At 44.9% G+C, this 24,639-nt stretch overlaps 1 protein-coding gene across 6 annotated transcripts in view; it reads left to right on the top strand.

Moving 5' to 3' along the window:
- Positions 1-24,639, top strand: part of ASAP2 (ArfGAP with SH3 domain, ankyrin repeat and PH domain 2) — a 2,005,955-nt gene that overhangs the window by 1,392,498 nt on the left and 588,818 nt on the right. For all 6 annotated transcript variants that reach the window (XM_044079125.1, XM_044079114.1, XM_044079099.1 and 3 more), the window contains one exon: positions 10,423-10,556. In XM_044079125.1, coding sequence (XP_043935060.1) covers positions 10,423-10,556 — 134 coding nt within the window. The remainder of the gene's footprint in view (positions 1-10,422; positions 10,557-24,639) is intronic.

The raw sequence follows: 24,639 nt of genomic DNA, 5'->3' as shown, positions 1-24,639 counted from the left end.
CTATTAAGGCCTACACTAGGGCTAAGGCAGCCAGCAAAACTAAGCATCTTACTACTAAAACCTTACCTCAGCCTACTCCAGAGACACAAATTATGTCCATGGCTGCTGACTTAATTTCTATGATTAGAGGTTCACAGGCCCATCTTGAGAGAGGATCCCAGCCTCCTTCTGATAAAAGGCCCCGGGTTGAACCCTCTGACCCTATTCCTTCAGATGAAGATTCTGAGGGCTCTGTCCACTCTGATAGCCAGGAAGAGCTCTTCCAGACCTATAAGGACTCAGATGCAGAAGATTCCATCCCCTCGGCCTCCCCTCCTGAGGATATTTCTTTTGGGGAAGTTCTGCATACCATGAGGGAACATTTCAAGTGGCAAGGACAGGAATATTCTGATTCCAGAACATGCCTTAGGACTTTCCTTAAGAAGCCCCAGCACAGGCCCTTAGCTATTCCTCCTGTACTTGATGTTTTGGATGATTTATATTCTGACTCTAGTGCTACCCCTGATTCTCTTCCTCCTGCTCCAGCCATGCCAGACAGGTATTACAGGGTCCCAGAAACTCATTCCCATTTATTCAGGGCCCATACTGCTGATTTGGAAACTATTTCACAGGGGCCTAAAGGAGTTTCAGCTTCCACCTCTAAAAATCCATTACCCTCCAACAGGGAAGCTAGGTCATTAGAGAGATGGGGCAAAAAGGTTTACACATCCACTACATTATCTATGAGAGCTTTGAATTGCCTTTTTCATATGTTACAATATCAGGATTTCCTGTTAGAAGATTTACAAAAAAACATTAGCCACTCCTGATCCTTTAGACAGGAAGGCTTTGCAGGAAGCTGTACATAACACTCAGCAAGTAAGCAATCACTTCCTGCAGTGTGGATATGATGCACTGGAAGCTTCATGTAGGGCAGCTATGACAGGGGCAGTCATTTGTAGACATGCGTGGTTAAAAGATCAACCTCTACCAGATCATGTAAAGGCAAAACTTCTGGATGCACCTTTGGAAAAGAACAAGCTTTTTGGTGCTAATGCTAAGGATGTGTTAAAGACCATCAAAGAAAAAGCAAAATCAGTTCAGACGGTGAAAGATTTCCTCCAGGTTCAACCCCCCAGATTCAGTAGGAATTGGCCTTCAAAAAACTGGTCCTTTCCTAATCCAGAAAAGTTTCAAAGGGGTAAAAACAGATGTGGCCGAGGAAGAGGCCAATACAGAGGCCCTTACAGGGGACGACAATGGCAGCCAGGAAACCAAAGAAGTGACGCAGGGGTTTCACCTGCCCCACAGCCACAATCTCAATGACTTTCCTCTACTTCCGCCTACCAGGGAACAAATAGAAGCTCCCTTGGGCGGGAAATTATCTCTGTTTGCAGAAAACTGGCACAGACTGACAAAGGACAAATGGATTTTGGACATTATAGACCGAGGGTACAGGTTCCATTTTCATACCTTGCCAAGAAAACAAGGCATGCCAAACCTACCACAAAACCAGAGGGCAGAGGCTATCAAGCAAATCACTCTGCTGACTCAGATGAAAGCAATAGAAAGAGTTCCACAACAAGAACAAGACCAGGGGTTTTACTCAAGACTGTTCCTTGTTCCAAGAAAAGAATCTCAATGGAGACCAATACTGGACTTGTCTGCATTAACCACCTTTCTCATAGTACCAAAGTTCAAAATGCTGACTCTACAGCAACTCCTTCCCATGCTGGGCAAGGGGTCTTGGCTGATTACTCTGGACCTCAAGGAGGCATACCTGCATGTCCCTATCAGACACAGCTGCAGAAGATACCTCAGATTTCTTGCAGGGCCAGAGCATTATCAATTCTCAGCATTGCCATTTGGCTTATCTACTGCGCCCAGAGTATTCACAAAATGCCTGGCTTCAGTAATTGCTCATTGCAGGCTCCAGGGGTTACAAATTTACCTGTAACTGGACGACTGCCTCATACAAGCAGACGACAAATTGATGTTGACAAAAAACTTGGACTATGTCATACGATTACTTCAAGCTCTGGGATACACAGTCAACTTCCAAAAGTCAAGACTGCAGCCATCCCAGCAAATAATCTTCTTAGGAGCCAAACTAGACACAGCCTCTCAAATGGCTTACCTGACAGAAGACAAGCAAGAGAAGTTAACTCATTACTTCAAAGGTTTAGCAAAACTCACCCAGATGACTGCAAGGAGATTCCTACAGGCCCTGGGTTACATGGCATCCTGCATTCTCCTGGTTCCATTAGCAAGACTACACATGAGAAAGCTTCAATGGTACCTAAAAAGCATTTGGTCTCAACACAGCAACAACTTGGAGACAATCATACCGCTCATTCCATGCCTACAAAAGGAATTCCTATGGTGGGCCTCGGTAAGCCAGGCAAACACAGGTATGTCATTCAAAAAACCACAGATAACACAGACCATGACCAAAGATGCCTCAGACCTTGGATGGGGGGCGCACATGGAAGGCAGGTGTATACAAGGACAATGGTCTCCAAAGGAAACACATCTGCATATAAACCAAAAGGAAATGCTGGCAGTAATGCATGCCATCGAGGCCTTTCAACACCAACTTCAGCAAGGCCATTTACTGATACGGACAGACAACACCACTGTGATGTGGTACATAAACAAGCAAGGGGGCACCCATTCTTACCCCCTTTGCAGACTGACAATGCATCTTTGGGAAAAATCACTGAGCCTAAACATCCAGTTACAATCCCAGTTTGTTCCAGGCAAAGACAATGTGTTGGTGGACAGCCTAAGCAGGAATTTCACAGATCCACACGAGTGGAGGTTACATCCGAAGGTCTTCACACAACTCACTTCGACATGGGGCAGGCCAGAAGTGGACCTATTTGCCTCTCACCTCAACCATGTTCTACCAAAATTCTGCACAAGGACATACCATCCAAAAGCTTGGAAAATAGATGCTCTCTCATTCAACTGGAACTTCCTAACAATCTATGCATTCCCACCTGTGCCACTGATGACCTCAGTATTACTAAAGATCAAAGCAGAGACCCAAGGGAATCATAATAGCTCCGGACTGGCCAAGACAACACTGGTACCCACTACTACGGAGCATATGTCACACCAGGAGGTGGGCCCTTCCCCAATGGCCTCTACTTTTGACTCAACACAATTTCGAAACAGTGCATCCAAACCTTCAGACACTGCAGCTAACAGCCTGGGAGATCCCATAAATAACCTCAACCTATCTCTCTCCAAGGAAGTTCAGCGGATACTAACAGAGGCTCGAAGACCATCCACCAGAAAGGTTTACTTAGCAAAGTGGAAAAGATTCAGCAATTGGAATACCAGCAAGGGACATGATGCATCATTGTTGAACATCCCACTCATCTTGGAATATTTGGCAGATATGCTAAAGAACGGCCTCTCATATTCTTCCATAAAGATACATGCATCAGCTATTTCAGCTAGATACAACACTGATCCTCCTGTTTTTTCACACCCTTTGCTAAGGCAATTCCTCAGGGGAATCAAGAACATTAAGCCACCAAGAAAGGCCCCAGTGCCAGCATGGGACCTCAATTTTGTCCTAGAAAAACTGACTCTACCTCCATTTGAGCCAGCAGCTTCAGTTGACTTGCAATTTCTCTCATGGAAGACAGCTTTCCTGTTGGCAATTACCTCAGCAAGAAGGGTTTCGGAACTACAGGCCCTAATGGCAATACCATCGTTCATAATTTTTCACAGAGACAGGGTTTCATTAAGGACCAACCCTACTTTTATGCCAAAGGTGGTATCTAGGGTTTCTTTAAATCAAGCCATTCATCTGCCTGCTTTCTTCCCCAATCCTGAGAATAAGGGGGAAAGACTGTTGCATACCTTGGACATTCACAGACAACTTCGATACTACCTGGGCAGAACCAAGGCCAGTAGGAAGTCTGAACAACTTTTTGTAGCTTACGCCCCTGCAGTCCAAGGAAAAGCAATTTCAAAACAGACTATTTCAAAATAGATTGGACATTGCATCAGATTCTGTTATTCCTTTCATGGAAAGACTGTTCCAGCCAATGTCAGACCACATTCCACCAGAGCTACAGCCACCTCTACAGCATTCTTAAGAGGCCTACTAAGGACATTCTAGAAGCTGCTACATGGAGCTCCGTGCATACATTCTCCAAACACTACAATCTCCCTCTATACTCCAGATCCAGAGCAGGCTTTGCTTGGCAGTCCTGCAGGGTTTGATTGCCACACCATCTTTTTCCTAGAGCATTCCTCCTCCCCCAGCTAAGCTATGGTATTCTACCCACATGTTATGACTGCAGTTGCATTCTTGAAGGACATAGTACAGTTTTGTACCTACCATAAATGTAGATGTCCGATAGACATGCAACTGCAGTCGGATTTTCCCTCCCTCCATACCCCTCTATGCCTAGGGTCCACTCCTATCCCTGTTACTCTTAGCTGGGGATATCCGTTATGGTGTATTTGTTTTATTGCTCATTTATTTGTCTGGAATCCTGTTTTTATCTTCCAATTTGATTACAGCCTTCCTTGGAGGGCACCTGGCATCTAGGGCAAGAAACACTGAAGAAAATGGCGTCGGCTGATGGTTATGTACTCCAGCCGCTCTGACGTCGGAGAGAAATGCGACATCAGCCGACGTCGGACCCAGACTTTGGAATCCGGCCGACTGAGGGCTGCCTGAGGCAGGACAACCCACATGTTATGACTGCAGTTGCATGTCTGTCGGACATCTACATTTATGGTAGGTACAAAACTGTACTTTTCCTGCCTTTCCTGTTAAGTGGTATAGACTGTTTGTAGGCTTCTGAGCCCCTAGGCCCTTCTGTGTTGGAGGGAAGCCTTCTAGCTTAGTTTTTTTTTCTTATAACTAGCCAGTTTTCTAGTTTCAGCACTCAAATCTGTTTCTTTGATCTCAGCACTTGTTCAGAAAAAAAAAAAAAAAAATTTCATCTGCTTTTACTGTACTTGTGTTTCTGCCTACTTTTTTTTACTTTTGCATCATCTTAAAAGTACTCAATTGTATTTATTACTGCTTGGTGTAACTCATTCTAAGCCTTTTGGTTTAAACACTTGGGCTTCGGACCAGTTGTTTTGCACTGAGAGGGTTTGTGGTCTGCACTGTAGTGGCAGAACAGGTAGCTTACATCCTTCTAGGTTGGGAACTGCTGATTGAGGGCTCAGTGTCTGTTATTCTAAAAGTGTATTAATTCTGGTTTAAGCACTTGGGCTTTCAGGCCAGTTATTTTACATTAAGAGGGTTCGTGGTCTGCACTCTTGTGGGAGGAGAGGCTGGACTCTGCCCTTCTGAGCTGGGAATTTCTGGTTGAAGGCTTATAGTGCATGCATATCTGAACTGCTTCTTACTGAAGTTGGTGCCTTGTTTGCTGTGGCATAGACTGGATTCGGGCCTGCTGGATCTAGCTTTGTTTGTGTAACTTGAGCACTAATCCAGGCATTCTCTGAAGTATTCAATTGTATTTATTACTGCTTGGTAGTAACTTGATTAAAGTGTAGCTATCATTCTAAGTCTTTTGGATTAAGCACTTGGGCTTCAGACCAGCTGTTTTACATTAGGAAGGTTTGTGGCATGCACTGTGGTGGCAGGACAGGTAGCTTTCATCCTTCTAAGTTGGGAACTGCTGATTGAGAGCCCAGTGTCTGTTATTCTTAAAGTGTATTAGTTCTGGTTTAAGCACTTGGGCTTCAGGCCAGTTATTTGACATTAAGAAGGTTTGTGGTCTGCACTCTTGTGGGAGAAGAGGCTGGACTCTGCCCTTCTGAGCTGGGAATTTCTGGTTAAAGGTTTATAGTGCCTGAATATCTGAACTGTATCTTACTGAAATTGGTACACCTTGTTTGCTGTAGCATAGACTAGATCCAGGCCTGCTGAATCTAGCTTTGTTTGTATGCTTGTTGTTTGTTTGCTTGTTATTTCCCTGGAACGCTAATTCCACCTAATATGCGGCTTCTCAGCGCTTTTGTGGATCACTAGTGATATCTGCATTGCTTACTGTACTTATTTCCTTGTTTCACTTGAAAGAAAGTTACTGTTTGTCGTTTTTGCATTTAAGTTACCTGTAACACATTGCACTTAAGTTACCTGGCACTTGCTCACTAAAGCAATTATATAAGTCAGCACTAAAAATTAAAAGCACTACACCCTCACTCCCCACTGGCCCTGGTTTTCAATTATTAAGGAATTCCCAGTATTATTCTAGCATGTCCAAAGGTCAGTTGTCAATCTCCTATCTGGTCCAGCTGGTGAATCTGGGAATCTTGAGGCAATGTTACAACTGCCTCATGTACACAGACAACCCTCTCCTCCTCCCAACAAATTCCAACATATGTGAGAGATGCAACCATATAGCCAAACTGGAGGCTAAGCTCTCTCAACTCAGTACTGGCATAACCAGTCAGGAGGAGAAGGAAACCACACTCACTACAATTCCAGTCTCACATAGACCTACCACGACAGCAAACCAAACACATAATCACACAAAAACATACTCGGAGGCTCTAAATAAAGATCTGCCGAGGCAGCAGAGACCTCCAAAGCAGACACCCAAGCAGCTGCTACCCCAAAGCAAAACACGTGCAACACATATCTCACAAAGCCAGTGTGCCAAACAGTCACAGCCCTTAAGACTAAACAACACACCTGATACACTTATAATAGGTGACTCTATCGTCAGGCACACTAACGTCCCTCTCACCAGGCTGAACAAGGAGAGGGTCACGGTGAGCAGCCTGTTGGGAGCTAGGATCCACCACATAACACAAGCACTCAGGTCACTCCAAGGCAAGTACAAATATGACTCAGTCATTGTCCATGCTGGTGTGAATGACCTGAGACATACCTCCCTGGACTACATGAAAAGAGACATAAAGGAGCTCTCTGAGCATGTAGCCCAGGCCGGTATGACCCTGACCTTGAGTAGCATCTTACCCTCACCAAGAATGATGCCACAATATGAAGACAAGATGATCAGTTTCAACAATTGGCTTAAGTACTGGTGTCATTCAAAGGGGATCCAATGTCTGTCAGCTTGGGATGATATGCTCAACAAGCCACGATGCTTCGCTAGGGTCGGCTTGCACCTGTCACCCCTGGGCTTTCGGATACTGGCAAAGGCTCTTGCTAACCCCATAGTGCCTTTTTTAGGCAAGGCTCAAAAGACAAACCCACCTCCATAGGTATCACAAGGGATAAGAAACTAATAGTAATGCTACTCAACGCCAGAAGTCTAAACCTCAAGATGCATGCACTCGAAACCGTCCTTAGCATGGAGAACATCGATATTTGTGCAGTAACAGAAACCTGGTTCAGGGCTCCCGAGAGCACCCCAGCACTACCAGGTTATACCTCATACCATGCTTTTCGGCCCCAAAACTTAGACCAAACCACAAAAGGAGGGGGAGTATCGATATTCATCAAAGATACCCACACCTCCAGGTTGGTGGCAAAGCACGAAGCATCAGAGACTATCCATGTGCAACTAACAGTGGGTAAAACTGCCTTCCAGTTTATAGCCTGCTACAGACCACCCTCCCAAACCCAGGAACCCCACTCGGCCTTCCTGAGAACACTGGAAAATATGAAGGTCTCTCCAAACACCATTATATTGGGCGACTTCAACTACCCAAACATAGACTGGGAGGATTACTCTAGCTCCAACACCCTAGCACAAAGGTTCCTAGAATTTATAAACTCAGATGCTATGGAACAACTTGTTACCACTCCCACAAGAGGGGAAAACATACTGGACCTGATCATCACCAACATGGGGACTCTATGCTCCAGACCAGAAGTGTATCCCTCACTGGTAAGATCAGACCATAAACTAATCTCACTGGATATTCACATCCCGACCCCACCCCCTGCCCAGAAAACCACAGTGAAAAACTTCTAAAGCAAATTTCACACTCCTCAAAACTGAGATGGAATCCTTCAAAGCCCCCGGGCCTGTGGAAAATATGGCCCAGACCGCAGAATCCTTTATAAACGCATTCTATGAACACCTTCAGGAATGCATGGATCATGCGATCCCAAATAAAACCAAGACCCAATCCTCCAAAGGCAGACGTCCTGTCTGGTGGACCCCAGTCATAAACAAACTATACAATAGAAGGAGGAAGCTACTAAATGATAGAGCAAAATCCCAAAAAGGGAAGGCATCACTGATCAGTATTAGCAAAAAACTACGGGCACACATACAATTGTCTAAGGCTAGCTTCGAGAGAAAAATTGCACAGGACACTAAGGATAATCACAAGGCTTTCTTTAGTTATGTTAGGAACCTGGGTGGTAATTCCCAGATATGCTCAGAATTAGTCCAAAATGACATAAAATACACGAACCCACAGACATTGCCAACATCCTAGCTGACAGGTTCAGCGCAAACTCCCCCCCCCACCAAAAGGGCAAATATCTATCCCAGCAGAGTGCTGCCCCCCTGACATCTCAGATGCTCAGATAAGAGCCGCCCTCTCCAAAGCAAAAAACACAGCATCAATGGGACCAGATGGTGTCCCTGGCTGCGTCCTACATGAACTCCAAGAAGAGCTAAACCCAAACATAAAACTACTGTTCAATCTCAGCCTTACTACAGGATATGTGCCCAAAGAGTGGCGTACAGCAACAGTGGTCCCTCTCCAACGGATCCTGAAAACTATCGCCCCATAAGCCTGACTAGCTTGGTCTGCAAAGCTATGGAAAGGATCATCATGGACCTCATAAATAAAGATATTGGGGACCTACAAACACTGGATCCTACCCAGTTTGGCTTTGTTAAGGGCAGATCCTGCCTCTTAAACCTGGTTGATTTCTTTGAAACAGTCACCAAGGCCATTGACGAGGGGAAAGTGGTCCACACAGCCTACCTGGACCTCGCAAAAGCCTTCGATACAATACCCCACTTGGGCATTATATATAAGCTCACCAGCTTAAATATAAACCCCTATGTCACTAGATGGATTGCAAACTGGCTCAAAGACAGAACCCACATGGTTAGAATTGCTGGAGCCATGTCAGACTCCAAACCAGTTACAAGTGGTGTCCCACAAGGCTCAGTCCTGGGACCTCTCTTGTTCGGTATATATTTCTCGGAGGTACAGGCCAACACGGAAGGACTGTGGCTGACCAAGTTCGCAGATGACTGCAAACTGGGCGCATAATCAGTCGACACAAGCATCCTCCAAAAGGGCCTCATAGAAACAGACAACTGGTGCCAGAGCCATGGCCTCAAGCTAAATGCCAAAAAGTGTATAGTCATCCCCTTTGGCAAAAACAAAGTGCCCACAAATTACCACATAGGTGGTAATCCATTAAGTACAGAAGAAGTAATTAGGGACCTGGGGACCCAAGTTGATAGCAATCTCTCATTTGACAACCATGTGGCCAAAGTGGTTAGAAAAACATTTTATATAGCCCACCTAATCATGAAGGGATTCACATCTAGATCAGGGGACGTCATCGTGCCTCTTTACTCATCCCTCATCAGGCCCATAATTGAGTACAATGCCCCTTTTGGGATGTACCTTACCAGACACCTGCAGCAACTGGAAAGACCCCAAACGTACCTCACCAAGAGGATCAAAGGGCTCAAACAGATGCCATATGCTGCCCGGTTAAAGAAACCCCAGCTCTACTCAGTGGCATACCGCCTGTTCAGAGGTGATCTGTGCCTGACGTATAAAGCCATGTTCAACCCGGAATTAATGGACATGCTGCACCTCAGAAAATCCAAATCCCATCGCGCTACGTGCTCAAGAGACTTGAACCTCAGCACTGAAATAAATAGGACATGCTGGAGGGACAGATTCATAACCCAGAGGCTCCTTTCACTCTGGAATAAAATCCCAGTCCAGGTTAGGCAGAGTCCCTCATTGACTCTCTTCAAGAGGAATCTTGATGAGTGGATGGGAGATCGTAGGTTTACCCCGGGTATCACTTCTGTGTCACTGTTAGACAGAGGCACAGTGTACTAACCTCGAAAAAGGGCATAGCAAAATAAATTTAAAATGGGTGGCGAAAGCCAAACACATTCTGGCTAGGCTTATAAATGCCCTAGGGCAGATAGCCTAGTATGAACCTATGAACCTATGATTAACTTGGGCATTTTTAAATTTTTATCAACATGGTAAGTTAATTCAGGGTAAATTAAATAAAAAAATCACTACTGTTATTCTGTATCTTAGATATTTCCGTTGAGTGTAAGTATGAGAAAAAAGCAGGGAAAACTCTAGAAGTAGCAGTAAGTGAAAATTTGTCTGACATTTGAGTTGAGAGATTTGAATCCCTAAACTGTAATGAAAAGTTTGTGATTGGCAAGCTAATATTTTTCACTATATATAGCAGCCTTTCTGTTCTACTGTAAACATAATTGTATTGTTCTAATTACCAGTTTCTTTGCTTTACAGAACCTACGTGGCTTTCTACCAACCTGGGTATTTTGACTTGCATTGAGTGTTCAGGAATTCATAGAGAACTTGGAGTACATTTTTCAAGGATACAGTCTTTAACACTGGATGTGCTGGGTACATCAGAACTCTTGGTACGAGGTTTAATTTTGATATGAGAATCATGTTTTTGAGGGGTTTTTTCGGTATACCATTGCATGAAGATCATATAATGTTTAACCTTTAATTAATGAGTTAAGGTGCAAAATTTTTTTTTCAGTTTAACATTTTTTTTTAACTATTTAGTCGGTGTTATATTGATAGCTATGTAGCTTCTGATCATACCTCTCAACTTCCTAGTGCACGAGGTCTTGACAAAGCCCAACAAAATGGAGGAAAAGGTGCAAAAATATGGATATATTTTAAACATTGCTCTTATAAACTTAGAAAGGTGCTAAAGTAACAGGGTTTGTTTTAACATACATTTTCTGAAGCAAATTAAGTCTGAAACTCAAATTATTTAATGACTTCAGTCCTCAGATCATCCCAGTGATTTGCCAGAAAACCAAAATTTTATGAGGAAAAGACTGAAAATATGAGACAAAAATCTGGACATTCTGCAAAAATTTGGACAGTTGAGAGGTCTGCTTCTGATGCATTATGGACCTGACATTCCTTGATTAGCTTGGGCTGGCATACTGTGCTCTAAAATGTTATGAAACTGACATTTTCCTCTGCCTTTATGCCACCATGCTTATCAGTGATCAAGCCTTCCCCAATCAGACTTCTGTGCTGGGACCCACCTTCTACCCTTCCTTTTACATTACACTTCAGGAAAGAGGCCATGTCCCATTGCCAGAAGTAGTCTGATGTATCCTCCAGACCGTAATCCCAAGACTATACTAAGCTCTCTCTTAAGAGCAGAACTACTCAGCTGTCCCTCCCTCTGCAGCTCAAATCATAGACTATGGAAGCATTTGTAAGGACATAGCTCCACTACCTGGTGGGTGACACGAACATATCTCTCACCGCAGGACTCTGCCATGCCTATCTATCTGTGCATGCACAGTCCCACACACATGAAGCCAAGAGCTTCTACCACTAGTTTGGAAGTGATATGCTTACATAGGTACTTTCAGTGCTAATGTTCCATGAGGATCTTAAGAAGCTTAGCAATGTATTCCCTCCAAGTTTCTGTCCCTAGAATTTTCAGTACAATTAACTCAGAGCCTTTTTATATTATGAATACGAATGACCTGGGGGCAGGCAAACATTTACATGTTATCCTTGTCCATAAGGAACAAGAATGCATCTCTAAGGGTGGACTTGGATTTTCCCATCCACTCATTCAGATTATGCATGAATAGACTAAGAGATATATAAATAAAAAATAAAAAAAAAAAAACACAAAAATAAATAAACAAAAGCCACCATGACCAGTAGAAACCAAACTTTAATATAAGTAAAAATCTCTAGCGTCTCGGAACAAAGCCTTTCAAAAGTACAAAAAAAACACCTTAAACACATTTAAATACCCAATCTCATTAAGTAATTACAACCAATTAAAACATTAATTACATTAAATAAGCATCTTCCAATTTGCATTCTGAGTTCAACCTAGCAGGTGTCAGTGTATCATTACTGCAGAATAAAAGTAGTCTCTTTATAAAGCAGCTTATTTTTTAAATGTCCAACATCCAAAACCATCACTTTCTCTAAAATCATCCCTTGTAACTTATCCCTCCAATGATGGATCAAAAAATGTAAAGCTAAAGGGCTTTCAACTTTTTTTTTATTTTTGATATCTCTCAGGTGCTCCTATAGCCCTACCTTAAAGGATCTCTCACTTCCCCTATATAAAACTAGACTAAGAGATATACTTTTCTTTACATGCAGAGGAAGACAATTCCAGAGAAGTGGTATTCTATGTGAGTTATAGCTATCCCTCCAGAATGTTGTAGTTAAGTTGCAGAAGAGATTGAGGTCTTTTGAGTGGGTGTCTCTGCCACTGCTGGATATGAAAGGATGGGGTTGATAGAGGCTCTGTAAGCAAGGCATAGATTACCGTTCAGTAGCTGTTAAGATGCCAAAAAGAGTGTCAAAGCTTTACATTACCAGTGTAGCTTTTTTGATTTAGACCTATGATTTTCTTAGTGAGAAATCATTGTGGTCATTTAAGTTTTATAATGTTTGGTTAGGAACATACTGAAAGGGACATTATACTCAATGATTTGCCTAATAGGTTCACAGGTAGGTACTAGGCTATTGGCCCAAGGGCCTAAGTAAGCCTAGCCAACAAGGTTCCCTGGCTTACCCCACCCAAGAAAGTTAATTTCCTGTGCCCCTGTGCCCCTGTCGAGCAGAGCCACAGAAGTGATTCCCGGGGTGTAATTCCTATTTCTCATCCACTCATCAAGATTTTTCTTGAAGAGTGCTAATGAGGAACTTTGCTTGACATAGATGGGTAGCTTGTTCCAGAGTATAGTAAGTCTCTGGGACAGGACTCTATCCCTCCAGCATGTCCTTTTTATTGTGGTGACAAGGTGTAGGTCCCTAGAGTGTGTAGGACAGAGGGATTGGGATTTCTTTAGGTGTAGCATATCTGACAGCTCTGGGTTTAACATAGCTTTTTATGTTAAGCAGAGATCTCCTTGGAGTAGGCGATATGCTACAGACTTAAGCTGGAGTTTTTTCAGATGGTCAGTGTAGGCATCTGTTTGAGGCCAGTAATCTTCTTTGTGAGGTACATCTGTGGCCTTTCCAGCTACTGCAGATGTCTTGTGAGGTACATTCCAAAAGGGGCATTGTACTCTATAATGGATCTAATGAGTGCCGAGTAGAGAGGAACAATGACCTCTTTCTTCCTGGATGAGAACCCTTTTGTGATGAGGTGTGCCATATAGAAGGATTTCCTGACTACTGTGGTGATGTGATTATCAAAGGAGAGACTACTGATGTTAGGTAGTCCAATCTCACCTTCATTTTTACATATGGGTTCGGAGCCGATCCTCGGCTCCTCCTCAGCCGATTTTCATGCTCGAAGACTTCTTGGTTGGCTCGTGGCTAAGCAGGTATCCCATGGTGCACCAGTGCAATCCCCATATCTCATTTGCCACGTCAACGAGTTTGGATGTGCTTCTCTTGGCTTTGGCTAAGTTTTTGCAAATTTTCATTATTCTAGTATCTTTTGCTTAATTATTACTTATCTTTATTGTCGTGTGGTTGTTGTGTGACCTTGTTAGTGGTATTCTGTGTACCATTAGTTAGGCACATTTGTGCTTCTCCTAAACCATTAGTTTTGGTGGCTCGCGTTTTTTCCTGTATTTACAGTTAGGATTTACCTAATTTGCCTTGTGGCCTTGTGTAACTAGTATAATAGTCTCCTGTATTCAGTAGTTAGATGCACTTGCTTTTTCTTGTCTAGAGAATTAGTTCAACGAGTTCTCCGTTTTTAATCAATAGGGGCTCCTATTGATTATTTCCTGTCAAGCAATTATTGTTGACTGGTGGTCGTTAGCGGGGACCCGCTAAAGTCTTCATTTCTTTTACTGTTAATTGCTACCCTTTAGAGTGTGTGTGTGTGTGTGTGTGTGTGTGTGTGTATGTGTGTGTGTGTGTGTGTGTGTGTGTGTGTGTGTGTGTGTGCCTTCTTGGTCTGTTTGAATTAGAAGACCCGGTTCTTTACAGGGCAAGGCCCATTTAACTTAGAGGACCTAGTCCTCGTGTTGCTTCCACTGTATTGTATTTAAAATATTCTCCTGTGTGACTAAATCTGTCTAGTGTTTAGTGGAAAATCTAGTTTCTGTCTTACACCAGGCTAGGCCCGTTTAACTTAGAGGACCTAGTTCTCATGTAATTCATCTGTATGGCTAGGCCCGTTTTAGTTAGAGGACCTAGTCCTCAGTCTTTCTCTTTCTCTTTTTCCTTTTGATTGATTGTGGGTTGCAATGTCTAAGGATAGCAAGGAGCACAAACCCTCTGGGTTTAAAAAATGTATGAAGTGCTCCCAGAAAATGTCTTTGACTGATGACCACAGTAGCTGTGTCTACTGTTTGGGAGCCATCCATTTGCAAGAATCATGTTTGTTTTGTCATGCTTTCTCTCCTAGAGTCTTGCATGAGAGAAAGAACAAACTGATACTCTGGGGTTTTTTGAAGCCAACCTTCGAGGAAGATTTGTCTGGTTCTTCTGCTTCCTCCACTAAGCCATCTACGTCAAGATCTGATTCAAAATCTAAAGGTTCAAAAAGGCCTTCTCCGGCAGCAGCTACTGTTTTGGAGCCGCCTGCCAAATTAATAAAACCTGCCTCCTCAACTCCTCAGTCTTCAGAGCCGAAGGATGCACTGTGGTTTCGAAGTCGGTCACAGATACTTCGTTGCCGACTGCTGCATCCTTGCAGATAGTTGACTCTGCTTCTCGGAGCCGGTCTGTAGAATCCCGACTGGTGTCTGTGATGGTCAAATCTCCAGTGCCTGCTAGGTCAAGATCCCCAACCTTATCTTCCAGGTCTTCCAGGAGTCTTTTGAAAGAAGATGTGGAGAGGGTAGAACTGAGACTACTCAAGTCGCCTGCCCTGCCTAAATTTTTGTTGGCTCTGACCCAGTCGGCCTCGGAGCCACTCAAACCAGTCTGGTCTCCATCCGTGATTGCTCCTCCGAGCCATGTTGGGTTTTCGGAGCCGGAGTGCTTGCTACCAATGGAGGAACCCTTGGTTCCAGCTCCCCTTGCTGTTGCATTAGAGCCAAGTTTGGCTCCGATACGTTTGGCTCCTTCCGTCGTGTCCAGGGACCGAAGCTCTTCTGTCGGCGCCGAGGGGGAGGTTTTGAATCGATCCTCATCAGTTCTGAGCTTTCCTCTCAGTGCATCTGCCAGGGTGAGCTCGGACCCTGCATCTGTCTCGGAGCCGATGGCTCTGGCTCCAGCACCGTCCTTTGTCTCTTCGGAGCGGGGATGGTCTTCGGAGCTGGAGAGATCTGCTTTTGAGGTGATGAGGAGTGTGCTGTCACAATCTACAACCCCTGCCAGTGGTACAAGCAATCTTCCCCCCAGGGCTCCCCCTTTGGTCTCAGTCCCTACTTTCTCCAGAGACAGCAGAGACCCACAGCCTCAGGAGCCACGGGGCATCCCCAGAAGGTCCTTTTGAGGAGCCCCTGCAGAAGAGAGTATGCAAGAGGAAGCATATTGACTCCTGGGATGAGTCTCTGACATCAGACACTGACCTCGATGAGTTGGAGGGGTCCCCAAGTCATCCTCTGATGATGTCTCCTTTGTGGACATGTTAGAGATCCTTAAACAGAGGTGCGACTGGCCCACTGTTAACCCCTCTGATGAGGAGTCAGTGTACCTGAAGGCCATCGGGTCTCAATCCTCTTCCTCATGTGTGTCTCCACCTTTCAACGAGTTAATGGATCTGGTTAGTCAGAAGGTGTGGGATATTCCCGATGCCATGGAGCCAGTACCTAGAAGACCAAATAAGCTCCTGTCTGCCGCTCCTGGAAAAGAATTCTTGTCTAAGGGCATTCCCATAGATGCCATAGTGGTGACGGCAGCCACGAAGAAGGAGTTGGCGGAGACTTCTTCCTCTGTACATCCACCAAACATGGAGTCTCGACAGATGGACAGATTTGGGAAGCGCGTATTTAGTTCAGTGGCCCTTACACTTCGATCCCTGAACTATCTTGCCCATTTCATGAGGTTGCAGAGGGATCTCCTTAAGGAGTTGGGAGATTCCATACAGGGTGCTTGTACTGAGGGTGTCATGGATAGGATCCCTGCTCAGTTATCCACCCTAAATTCCATAGTTAACTCCTCCATGCGGCTCATATCTCATGCGGCTGACGGAGTGAGCAGAGCAGCGGGTTCCGGAGTTGCCCTTAGGCGCCACTCCTGGATGCATTTGTATAATTTTGTGTGCCGTTCAAGTCCACCTTCACCAACGCCCCATTTGACGGTTCCTCCTTGTTTGGTTCCAAGGTGAAAGATACACTCACTTGGTGTGAACAGGAAGGAAAGTCTCTCTCTGCTGTGGGAGTCCATTTTATCGTCCACTCTCGACCATACCCCAAAGGTCAAAGGGGAGGTAAGATGTGGTTTAAAAAGTCCCAGAGGGCCTTTCCAGACACACAGAATGAATCCTCCTTCAGAGGCAGAGGAGGAGGAAATGGTAGACGTTGCCCTAGAGGCAGGGGTGGTCCGCAATATCAGCAAGGCTGTGGTTCCTTTCGAGGGCGGCCTTATCAGCGCTCCTGATGTGGGGACCGACTGCTTTTCTCTGGGGACAGTCGGGGGTCGCATCTCTTTGTATCCAGAAGCCTGGCTAAATGTAACCCAAGACAAGTGGATACAAAGAGTCGTTACCAGAGAATATATCATACCCTTTTCCCTTCCACCGTTTGTTCCCAAGAAGATCCCAGATGTTCCACCCAATCACAGGGATCAGGCAACTGTGGAGATCAACAAGTTGCTCTCAAAAAGAGTCATCCAGTCCATGCCAGCAGACCAGATAGGATCTGGAACTTACTCCAGGTTCTTTTTAGTCCCAAACGAACCAGAGACTGGAGGCCAATACTGGACCTCAGCAGATTAAACGAATCCATGAAAAAGGACAAGTTTCGGATGGTAACACTGCAGTTGATACTCCCGTTGTTAGGGAAAGACTATTGGATGTGCTCTCTAGATCTCCAAGACGCCTGCTACTATATAAAAATGGACAAGGCGTCAAGGAGGTATCTGCGCTTCCGGCTGGGAGTCAGCCATTATCAGTGTTGTGCTCTGCCCTTTGGTCTCACCACAGCCCCCAGGATGTTCACCAAATACATGGCAGTAGTGACAGCTCACCTGAGACGTCAGGGATTCCAGGTGTTTCCGTATTTGGACGACTGACTCCTGACTGCCCCCACTAGACATCTACTTTTCCAAAACAGGGACATCACCATCCAGCTTTGTGCTCAACTAGGGATCTCCATAAATTGGGAAAAATCTGCATTACTGCCCTCGCAATCTGTGATTTTTATAGGCGCAGAGGTAGACACAATGGATATGACAGTTCGTCTTCCCGCTGAAAGAGCACAAAACCTCATCTCACAAGTTCAGCGACTACTCCCACTTCGAAAGGTCAAAGCAAATTTGATTCTTCAACTTCTTGGAACGATGGCCTCAACCATTCTGTTAATACCTCTAGCCAGGTTGCATATGAGAATCTTTCAATGGCCCCTATTCTCCCAGTGGTTGTTCCAATGCCTACCACTGAATCACTCTATTCTGCTGACAGACTCATGCAAAAAGGACCTTCATTGGTGGATAGCCCCCAACAATCTGTTCATGGGAGCTCCCTTTGTGCTTGCCCAACTCATTGCCACTGTGAACAAGGATGCCTCCCAGGTTGGGTGGGGGGCATTATCTGGGCAGGATGGTCCACAGCACATGGCAAGAACATGAGGCTCATCTGCATATCAACGTTCTGGAGATGGGAGCGGTGCTTCTGGCGTTACAAGCACTTCAGGACCTTCCTCCTCCAGGGACGATTGCAATACAATCAGACAACATGTTGATTGTGTGGTATATCAACAAACAGGGCGGTATCAGATCTTACCCACTCTGTTGAGAAGCCATGCGAGTTTAAAAATGTGTGATTTCTTCCCATCGCTTTCTGGTGGCAACACACATTCTGGGGATAACCAATGTGATAGCCGACAAGCTGAGCCGGGCAATCCTACTGCCCCACGAGTGGTCTCTGAAATGGGAAATAGTGGAACAGATTTTCCTAAAATGGGGACAACCTTGCTGCAACCTTTTTGCCAGTCCAGGCAATGCTAAGTGCAGCAGTTATTTTTCCCAAATTCCCCCTCCGGGGGAAGCACCCAGAGACAGTCTGGTACACGATTGACCCATGGGACTTCTCTATGCCTTCCCTCCTTTTTCTCTAATCCCCAAAGTGATACAGAAAGCCAACCGGCTGGGAAGCAAGTTGATCCTCATTGCTCCTTAATGGCCTTGTCAGGTCTGGTTCCCCTTCCTCAAGCCTCTTCTCCTGGACGATCCTTGGATCCTGGACCCAGTTTCAGATCTACTGACCCACATGTCGGGTTCACTACACCCCTCTCTCCACACCCTCAAATTGACAGCTTGGCTGATCCAGTTCCATCTCTAGTCAGGCTTCATGATGTTTCATCGTCCATGTCCCATATTCTTTTATCCTCACACAAACCATCAACCAGAAGGCTGTATGACAGTAAGTGGAAAAGGTTTTCTATTTGGGCACAAAAGATGAATGTGGATCCTTACACCGCTCCCATTCCCGTAATTCTGGAATTCCTTTTGGCACTTTTTCAGCAGGGATCTGCCGCAGCCACCATCAAAGTACAATTGGCGGCTATTTCACATTTTTATTTGGGATCTCCAAATGTTAACCTTATGTCACATAAGTTATGTAAAACCTTCTTGAGAGGAGCCACTTTGCTGAGACCACCTTTACAGGAACATGTGGCTTCTTGGGACTTAAATTTTGTGTTGTCCAAACTAACATTCCCTCCTTTTTTACCGTCTCATTCAGTTTCCTTAAAGTATTTGTCTTCGAAGACTGTGTTGTTGGTAGCTATTACATCAGCCAGACGTGTTTCTGAACTACATGCCCTGTCTATTAAACCACCTTATTTAGTTTTTCATAAAGACAGGGTTTCTTTACGTACCAACCCTTCATTTGTCCCCAACGTTTGTTCTTCTGCCACATTGAACCAGTCCATTGAACTTCCAGTCTTCTTTCCCAATCATAGCAATGCAGTGGAATACCGTTTTCACCAGTTGGATGTTCACAGACAGCTGCGTTTCTATTTGCAACGAACCAAAGAATTTCGGAAGTCAGACCAGTTGTTTGTTTCCTTTTCTGATTCCAGATTGGGTTTGCCAGTTTCTAAGCTGGCATTGTCTAACTGGATTTCGAGTTGCATAGCCTTCATCTACAGCTCGGAGGGCAGACCCTTACCCCACAGGATCAAAGCTCACTCTACCAGGTCTCTGTCTACCTCTGCAGCCTTCCAAGCCAGGGTACCAATTTATCATATCTGTGCAGCAGCTATGTGGGCTACTCCTCACACCTTTATTACTCATTATAAGTTGGATTTGGCTTCTAGGGGTAGAGCATCCTTTGGCTCCATGGTGCTCAGGAGTATCTTCCAATGAGCCACCCAAGAACCAGGCGCTAGGGGTGCTGTCCCATATGTAAAGATGAAGGTGAGATTGGACTATCTAACATAAAGAAGTTATGTACTCACCATAACGTTCCATGTTGGTAGTCCATCTCACCCTTCATTTTTACCAACCCTCCCTCCTGCCCCCACCCTGGAAGATCTGGAGGTAATATTATAAATGTCTTGGTTGGCAACCCTTTTGTATTGGTTTGTTGGTCAAGGGTTTCTTTCTATCTCTTTCTATTGATAGTGAGCAGCAAACAATATCTGGGGACTGCACTGGTGTACCATGGGATACCTGCTTAGCCACGAGCCAACCAGAAGTCTTCGAGCTTGAAAATTGGCCGAGTCGGAGCCGAGGATCGGCTCCGAACCCATATGCAGAAATGAAGGGTGAGATGGACTACCAACATGGAATGTTATGGTGAGTACATAACTTCCTTTTCACCTGGGTCCCAAGGTCTCATCACACATTTGGCATTAAGTAGACTGCCGTTTATGTGGTAGTTCATGGGTACAGAGTTTTTACCAAAGGGGATGACAGTGCACTTTTTGGCACTGAGCTTAAGCCAAAGCCTCTGACACCAGGCATCTGTCTCACTGAGGCCCTTCTGTAGGATGGCCACATCATTTGTGGACTCGACTATGGCTCCTAGTTTGCAGTCATCTCTGAACTTCATTAGCCAGAGGCCTTCAGTGTTAGCCTGTACTTCAGAGAAGTAGATACAAAACAGGAGAGGTCCCAGGACTGAACCCTGTGGTACTCCACTTGTTACTGGTTTGAAGCCAGATTTTAATCTGCAACTTTTACTCTGTGGGTTCTGTCAGTGAACATACAAAGGCCAGCAAGTCAGTTCCAATAGCTTTATTGGCAAGTAAATAGGTGCAAAAAATACACCATAATACTCCCTTATGGTGTATTTTTTGCACCTATTTACTTGCCAATAAAGCTATTGGAACTGACTTGCTGGCCTTTGTATGTTTTCTGCTTTTGTTTTGGGCCGCGCAAGCCTTAACGTGCGAGGGTTTGTGTTCTGGTTCTGTCAGTGAGCCAGTTGGCAACCCATCTTGTGACATACGGGTTTATACCTAGTTTAGTGAGTTTAGCTATAATTCCAGAATGGGGGATGGTGTTGAAAGCCTTGGCAAGGACAAGATAGGCTGTGTGAACCACCTTACCCTAGTCTATGCCTTTGGTGACTGTCTCAAAGAAGTCGATCAGGTTCAGAAGGCATGATTTGCCATTCACAAGCCCGAACTGGGTGTGGTCCAGAGTTTGGAGGTTACCAATGTCTTTGTTTATGAGTTCCATGATGATACGTTCCATGGCCTTGCAGACCAGGATAGTCAGGCTAATAGGGCGATAGTTCCCAGGATCAGTGATGGCTCCCCCTTTGTGGAGTGAGATAACTGTTGCTGTGAGCCATTCAGTGGGCACAAAGCCTGAAGTGAGACTATGATTGAACATGGTGCTTAGGTGGGGAGCCAGTTCATTCTGAAGTTCATGTAAAACCAGCCTGGGATGTTGTCTGGCCCCATGGATGCTGTGTTTTTGGTTTTAGAGAGTGCAGCTTTTACCTACATAGATGTGATTACAGGGGCTCTGCATTCTTCCTGTATAGATATGGGCCCTTTTGGGGGTGAGAGGGGGGTAAAGTTAGCACTGAACCTATCTGCCAGGATATTGGCAATATCATTTGGTTCTGTAATTTTCATGCCATTGTGCTATAACTTAGAGCATATCTGGCTGTTGCCATTGAGATTCTTGACATAGCTATAGAATGCTTTCTGGTTGCCCTTAGAGTCAGTGGCAATTTTGTTTTCATAGCTAGCTTTGGAGGATCTTATAAAAGATCTCAGCTTCTTCCTGAGGCTGACCAGGGAGCTCCTCCACTCATGTGATTTTACTCTCTTTTGCAACAGTTTCTTCCTTCTGTTGTACAGTTTGTTTATGGCAGGGGACCACCAGATTGGCTTCCTTTTTTGGAGGATAGCATCTTGGTTCTGTTTGGGATAGCACAATCCATGCACTCGTGTAAGTGCTTATAGAGTGCATTTGTGTAGGATTCAGTAGTCGTAACTGTATTGTCCATCTGCATGGGTGTCATGAAGTTTGCCACTTCTGTCTTAAGAAGTATGAAGTTGGCTTTGGAGAAATTGTCTACCGTGGTTTCCTTAATGGTGGGTGGGGGTGGGATACGGATATCTAGGGTGATTAGCTTATGGTCGGATCTGACCAACGAGGAGTTGACTTCAGGTGTGGAACACCGGTAACTCATATTGGTAATGACTAGGTCTAGGATGTTGTTGCCCCTGGTGGGGGTGTGGATAAGTTGATCCAGGGCATTGGAATTTATGAATTCCAGAATGCGTTGAGTGAAGGAATTGGTACATGAGTAGTTTTCCCAGTTACTGGTGAGATAGTTGAAATTCCCATTATTAGGGTGTTTGGGTGAACCCTAATATTTTCCATTATATCAAGAAAAGAGGAGTGGAATCCTGGGGCATGGTGGGGGATCTGTAGAAAGCTATAATTTGGATTGCAGTTTTGCCCAGAGTTAGTTGTACTTGGATAAACTCAGATGCATTATGCTGTGCAGCTAGCCTGGAGATGTGGATATCCTTAATGAATATGGACACATCTCCACCTTTGGTGTTCTGGTCCAGGTTAGACGGCCGAAAAGTGTGGTATGAGTTATAGCCTGGTAATGCAGGGGTGCTCTCTAGAGCCTTGAACCAGGTCTCAGTCACTGCACAGATGTCAATGTTCTCCATTTTAAGGAGTGCCTCGAGTGAGTGCATTTTGAGATTTAGACTTCTAGCATTGAGCAGCATTACCCTCAGTTTTTGCTTGCCTGTTCCTGTTACGGTGGTGAATTTGTTATTTGAACCTTGCCTAAAAGAGACACTATAAAGGCGGCAAGAGCCTTAGCCAGTATCCAGAATCCGAGGGGCGACAGGTGCAGGCCACCTCTGGCAAAGCATCATGGACTGTCAGCCATGTCATTCCAGGCAGACAGATCCCCTTAGAATGACACCAGAAGCTTACCTAATTGTTGATGTCAGTCATTTTGTCCTTGTACTGTGGTATCATTCTAGGCGATGGCAGGATGTACTCAGGGCTAGGGTCATACCTGCCTGGGCTATAAGATCGGAGAGCTCTTCCATGTCTCTTTTCATGTAGTCCAGCGAGGTACGTCTCAGGTTGTTCACACCAACATGGACAATGACAGAGTCATATTTGTACTTGTGGAGTGACCTGAGTGCGTGGGTTATGTGGTGGATCCTGGCACCCGACAGGCAGCTGACCATATCCTTCTCACTGTTTAGCCCGGTGAGTCACCTATGACTTGTGTGTTTGGTATGTTGGTTTGCCTTATGGGCTGTGGTTTATTGGCACACTGAGTCTGTGGGCTGTGTGTCATTTGGGTTGTGTTGGGGGGGGGTGGAGGTTGTTTGCATTTCTGCTTTGGAGGTCTCTTTTGCTTGAGCAGATTATTACTGAGATCATCTGGGAATGTTTTTGTGTTTCTTTGTGTAGATTTTGGTGGTGTAGGTTTAGTGGGACTATGTGATGAGTGTGGTGTGGCGCAAGTGTTTACCTTCTCCTCTTGGCTGTCAAGTTCAGTCTTGGTTGGAGAGAGTTTTACCTCCAGTTTGGCTAGATAAGTGCATCTCTCACAGGTTGTGGTGTTGTGTGGTAGGAGGAGAGGGTTGTCTGTGTACATGAGGCATTTTCTACATTGCCTCAAGATGCCCAGATTCATCAGATAGACAGAAGAGAACAATGGGAGCTGACCCTTGGACATACCTGAATAAAAAACTACTTTCATCTAGACAAGTGGGGAAAGTGAGTATAAGAGCTGTTTTTTTCTAACCAAGTGAGGAAAGTAAGTACAAAAACTGTTTTCCTCTAGATAAAGAGGAAGATTGAGTGTTGTAGTAATTTGTAGCTTATTTAGTGCTAACAACAAGTTCTGAACACGTGCTGAGCACGAACAAGCCAATTAAAAGGCTAAAACTAAGAATCTGTACCTGGATCTTGTGGTAGCTAGGCTACCAAGTGCTTACCACTCCCACTGATAAGCTAGTATGCTTCCCTCCAACACAGAAAGGCTTGGGGGGCTCAGAAACTTACAAACAGTCCTGGATACAGCAAATATGTATCTGGATTAGACTAGTTACAGGAAAGGTGTGAAACAAGCGCAAACGTGGGCTTTTAAACCAGAAAGTTGAAAGAGATGGAAAAACTTCCCAAACGGACAATAAACTACAATTTCTGGGCCAGAAACACTCTTGTGGTAGATAGTCTACCTAGTCCTTACCACTCCCACTGATAAGCGTGAAGGCTTCCCTCCAACACAGAAAGGCTTGGGGGGGCTCAGAAGCTTACAAGCAGTCCTGGATACAGCAAATCTGTATCTGGACTAGACTAGTTACAGGAAAGGTGGGAAACAAGCGAAAACATGGGCTTTTAAACCAGAAGGTTGAAAGAGATGGAAAAACTGCCCATACAGCCAGTAAACTACAATTTCTGGGCCAGAAACCACTCTTGTGGTAGATAAGCTACCTAGTGCTTACCACTCCCACTGATAAGCTAGAAGGCTTCCCTCCACCACAGAAAGGCTTGGGGAGGGGGGTTAAGAAGCTTACAAACAGTCCTGGACACAGCAAATATGTATCTGGACTAGACTAGTTACAGGAAAGATGGGAAACAAGAACAAACGCTGGCTTTTAAGCCAGTAAGTTGAAAAAGATGAAAACACTGCCAAACGGCCAATAAACTACAATTTCTGGGCCAGAAACCACTCTTGTGGTAGATAGGCTACCTAGTGCTTACCACTGCCACTCCCACTCCCACTGATAAGCTAGAAGGCTTCCCTCCAACACAGAAAGGCTTTGGGGGCTCAGAAGCTTACAAACAGTCCTGGATACAGCAAATCTGTATCTGGACTAGACTAGTTACAGGAAAGGTGGAAACAAGTGCAAACGTAGGCCTTTAAACCGGAAAGTTGAAAGAGATGGAAAAACTGCCCAAATGGCCAATAAACTA

The sequence above is a fragment of the Protopterus annectens genome, chromosome 1.part1 (genome assembly GCF_019279795.1).
Source record: "Protopterus annectens isolate FY-2018-M chromosome 1.part1, PAN1.0, whole genome shotgun sequence".
Taxonomy (NCBI): domain Eukaryota; kingdom Metazoa; phylum Chordata; order Ceratodontiformes; family Protopteridae; genus Protopterus; species Protopterus annectens.
The sequence above is the reverse complement of the archived record's forward strand: the minus strand, read 5'-3'. Positions and strand labels throughout refer to the sequence as shown.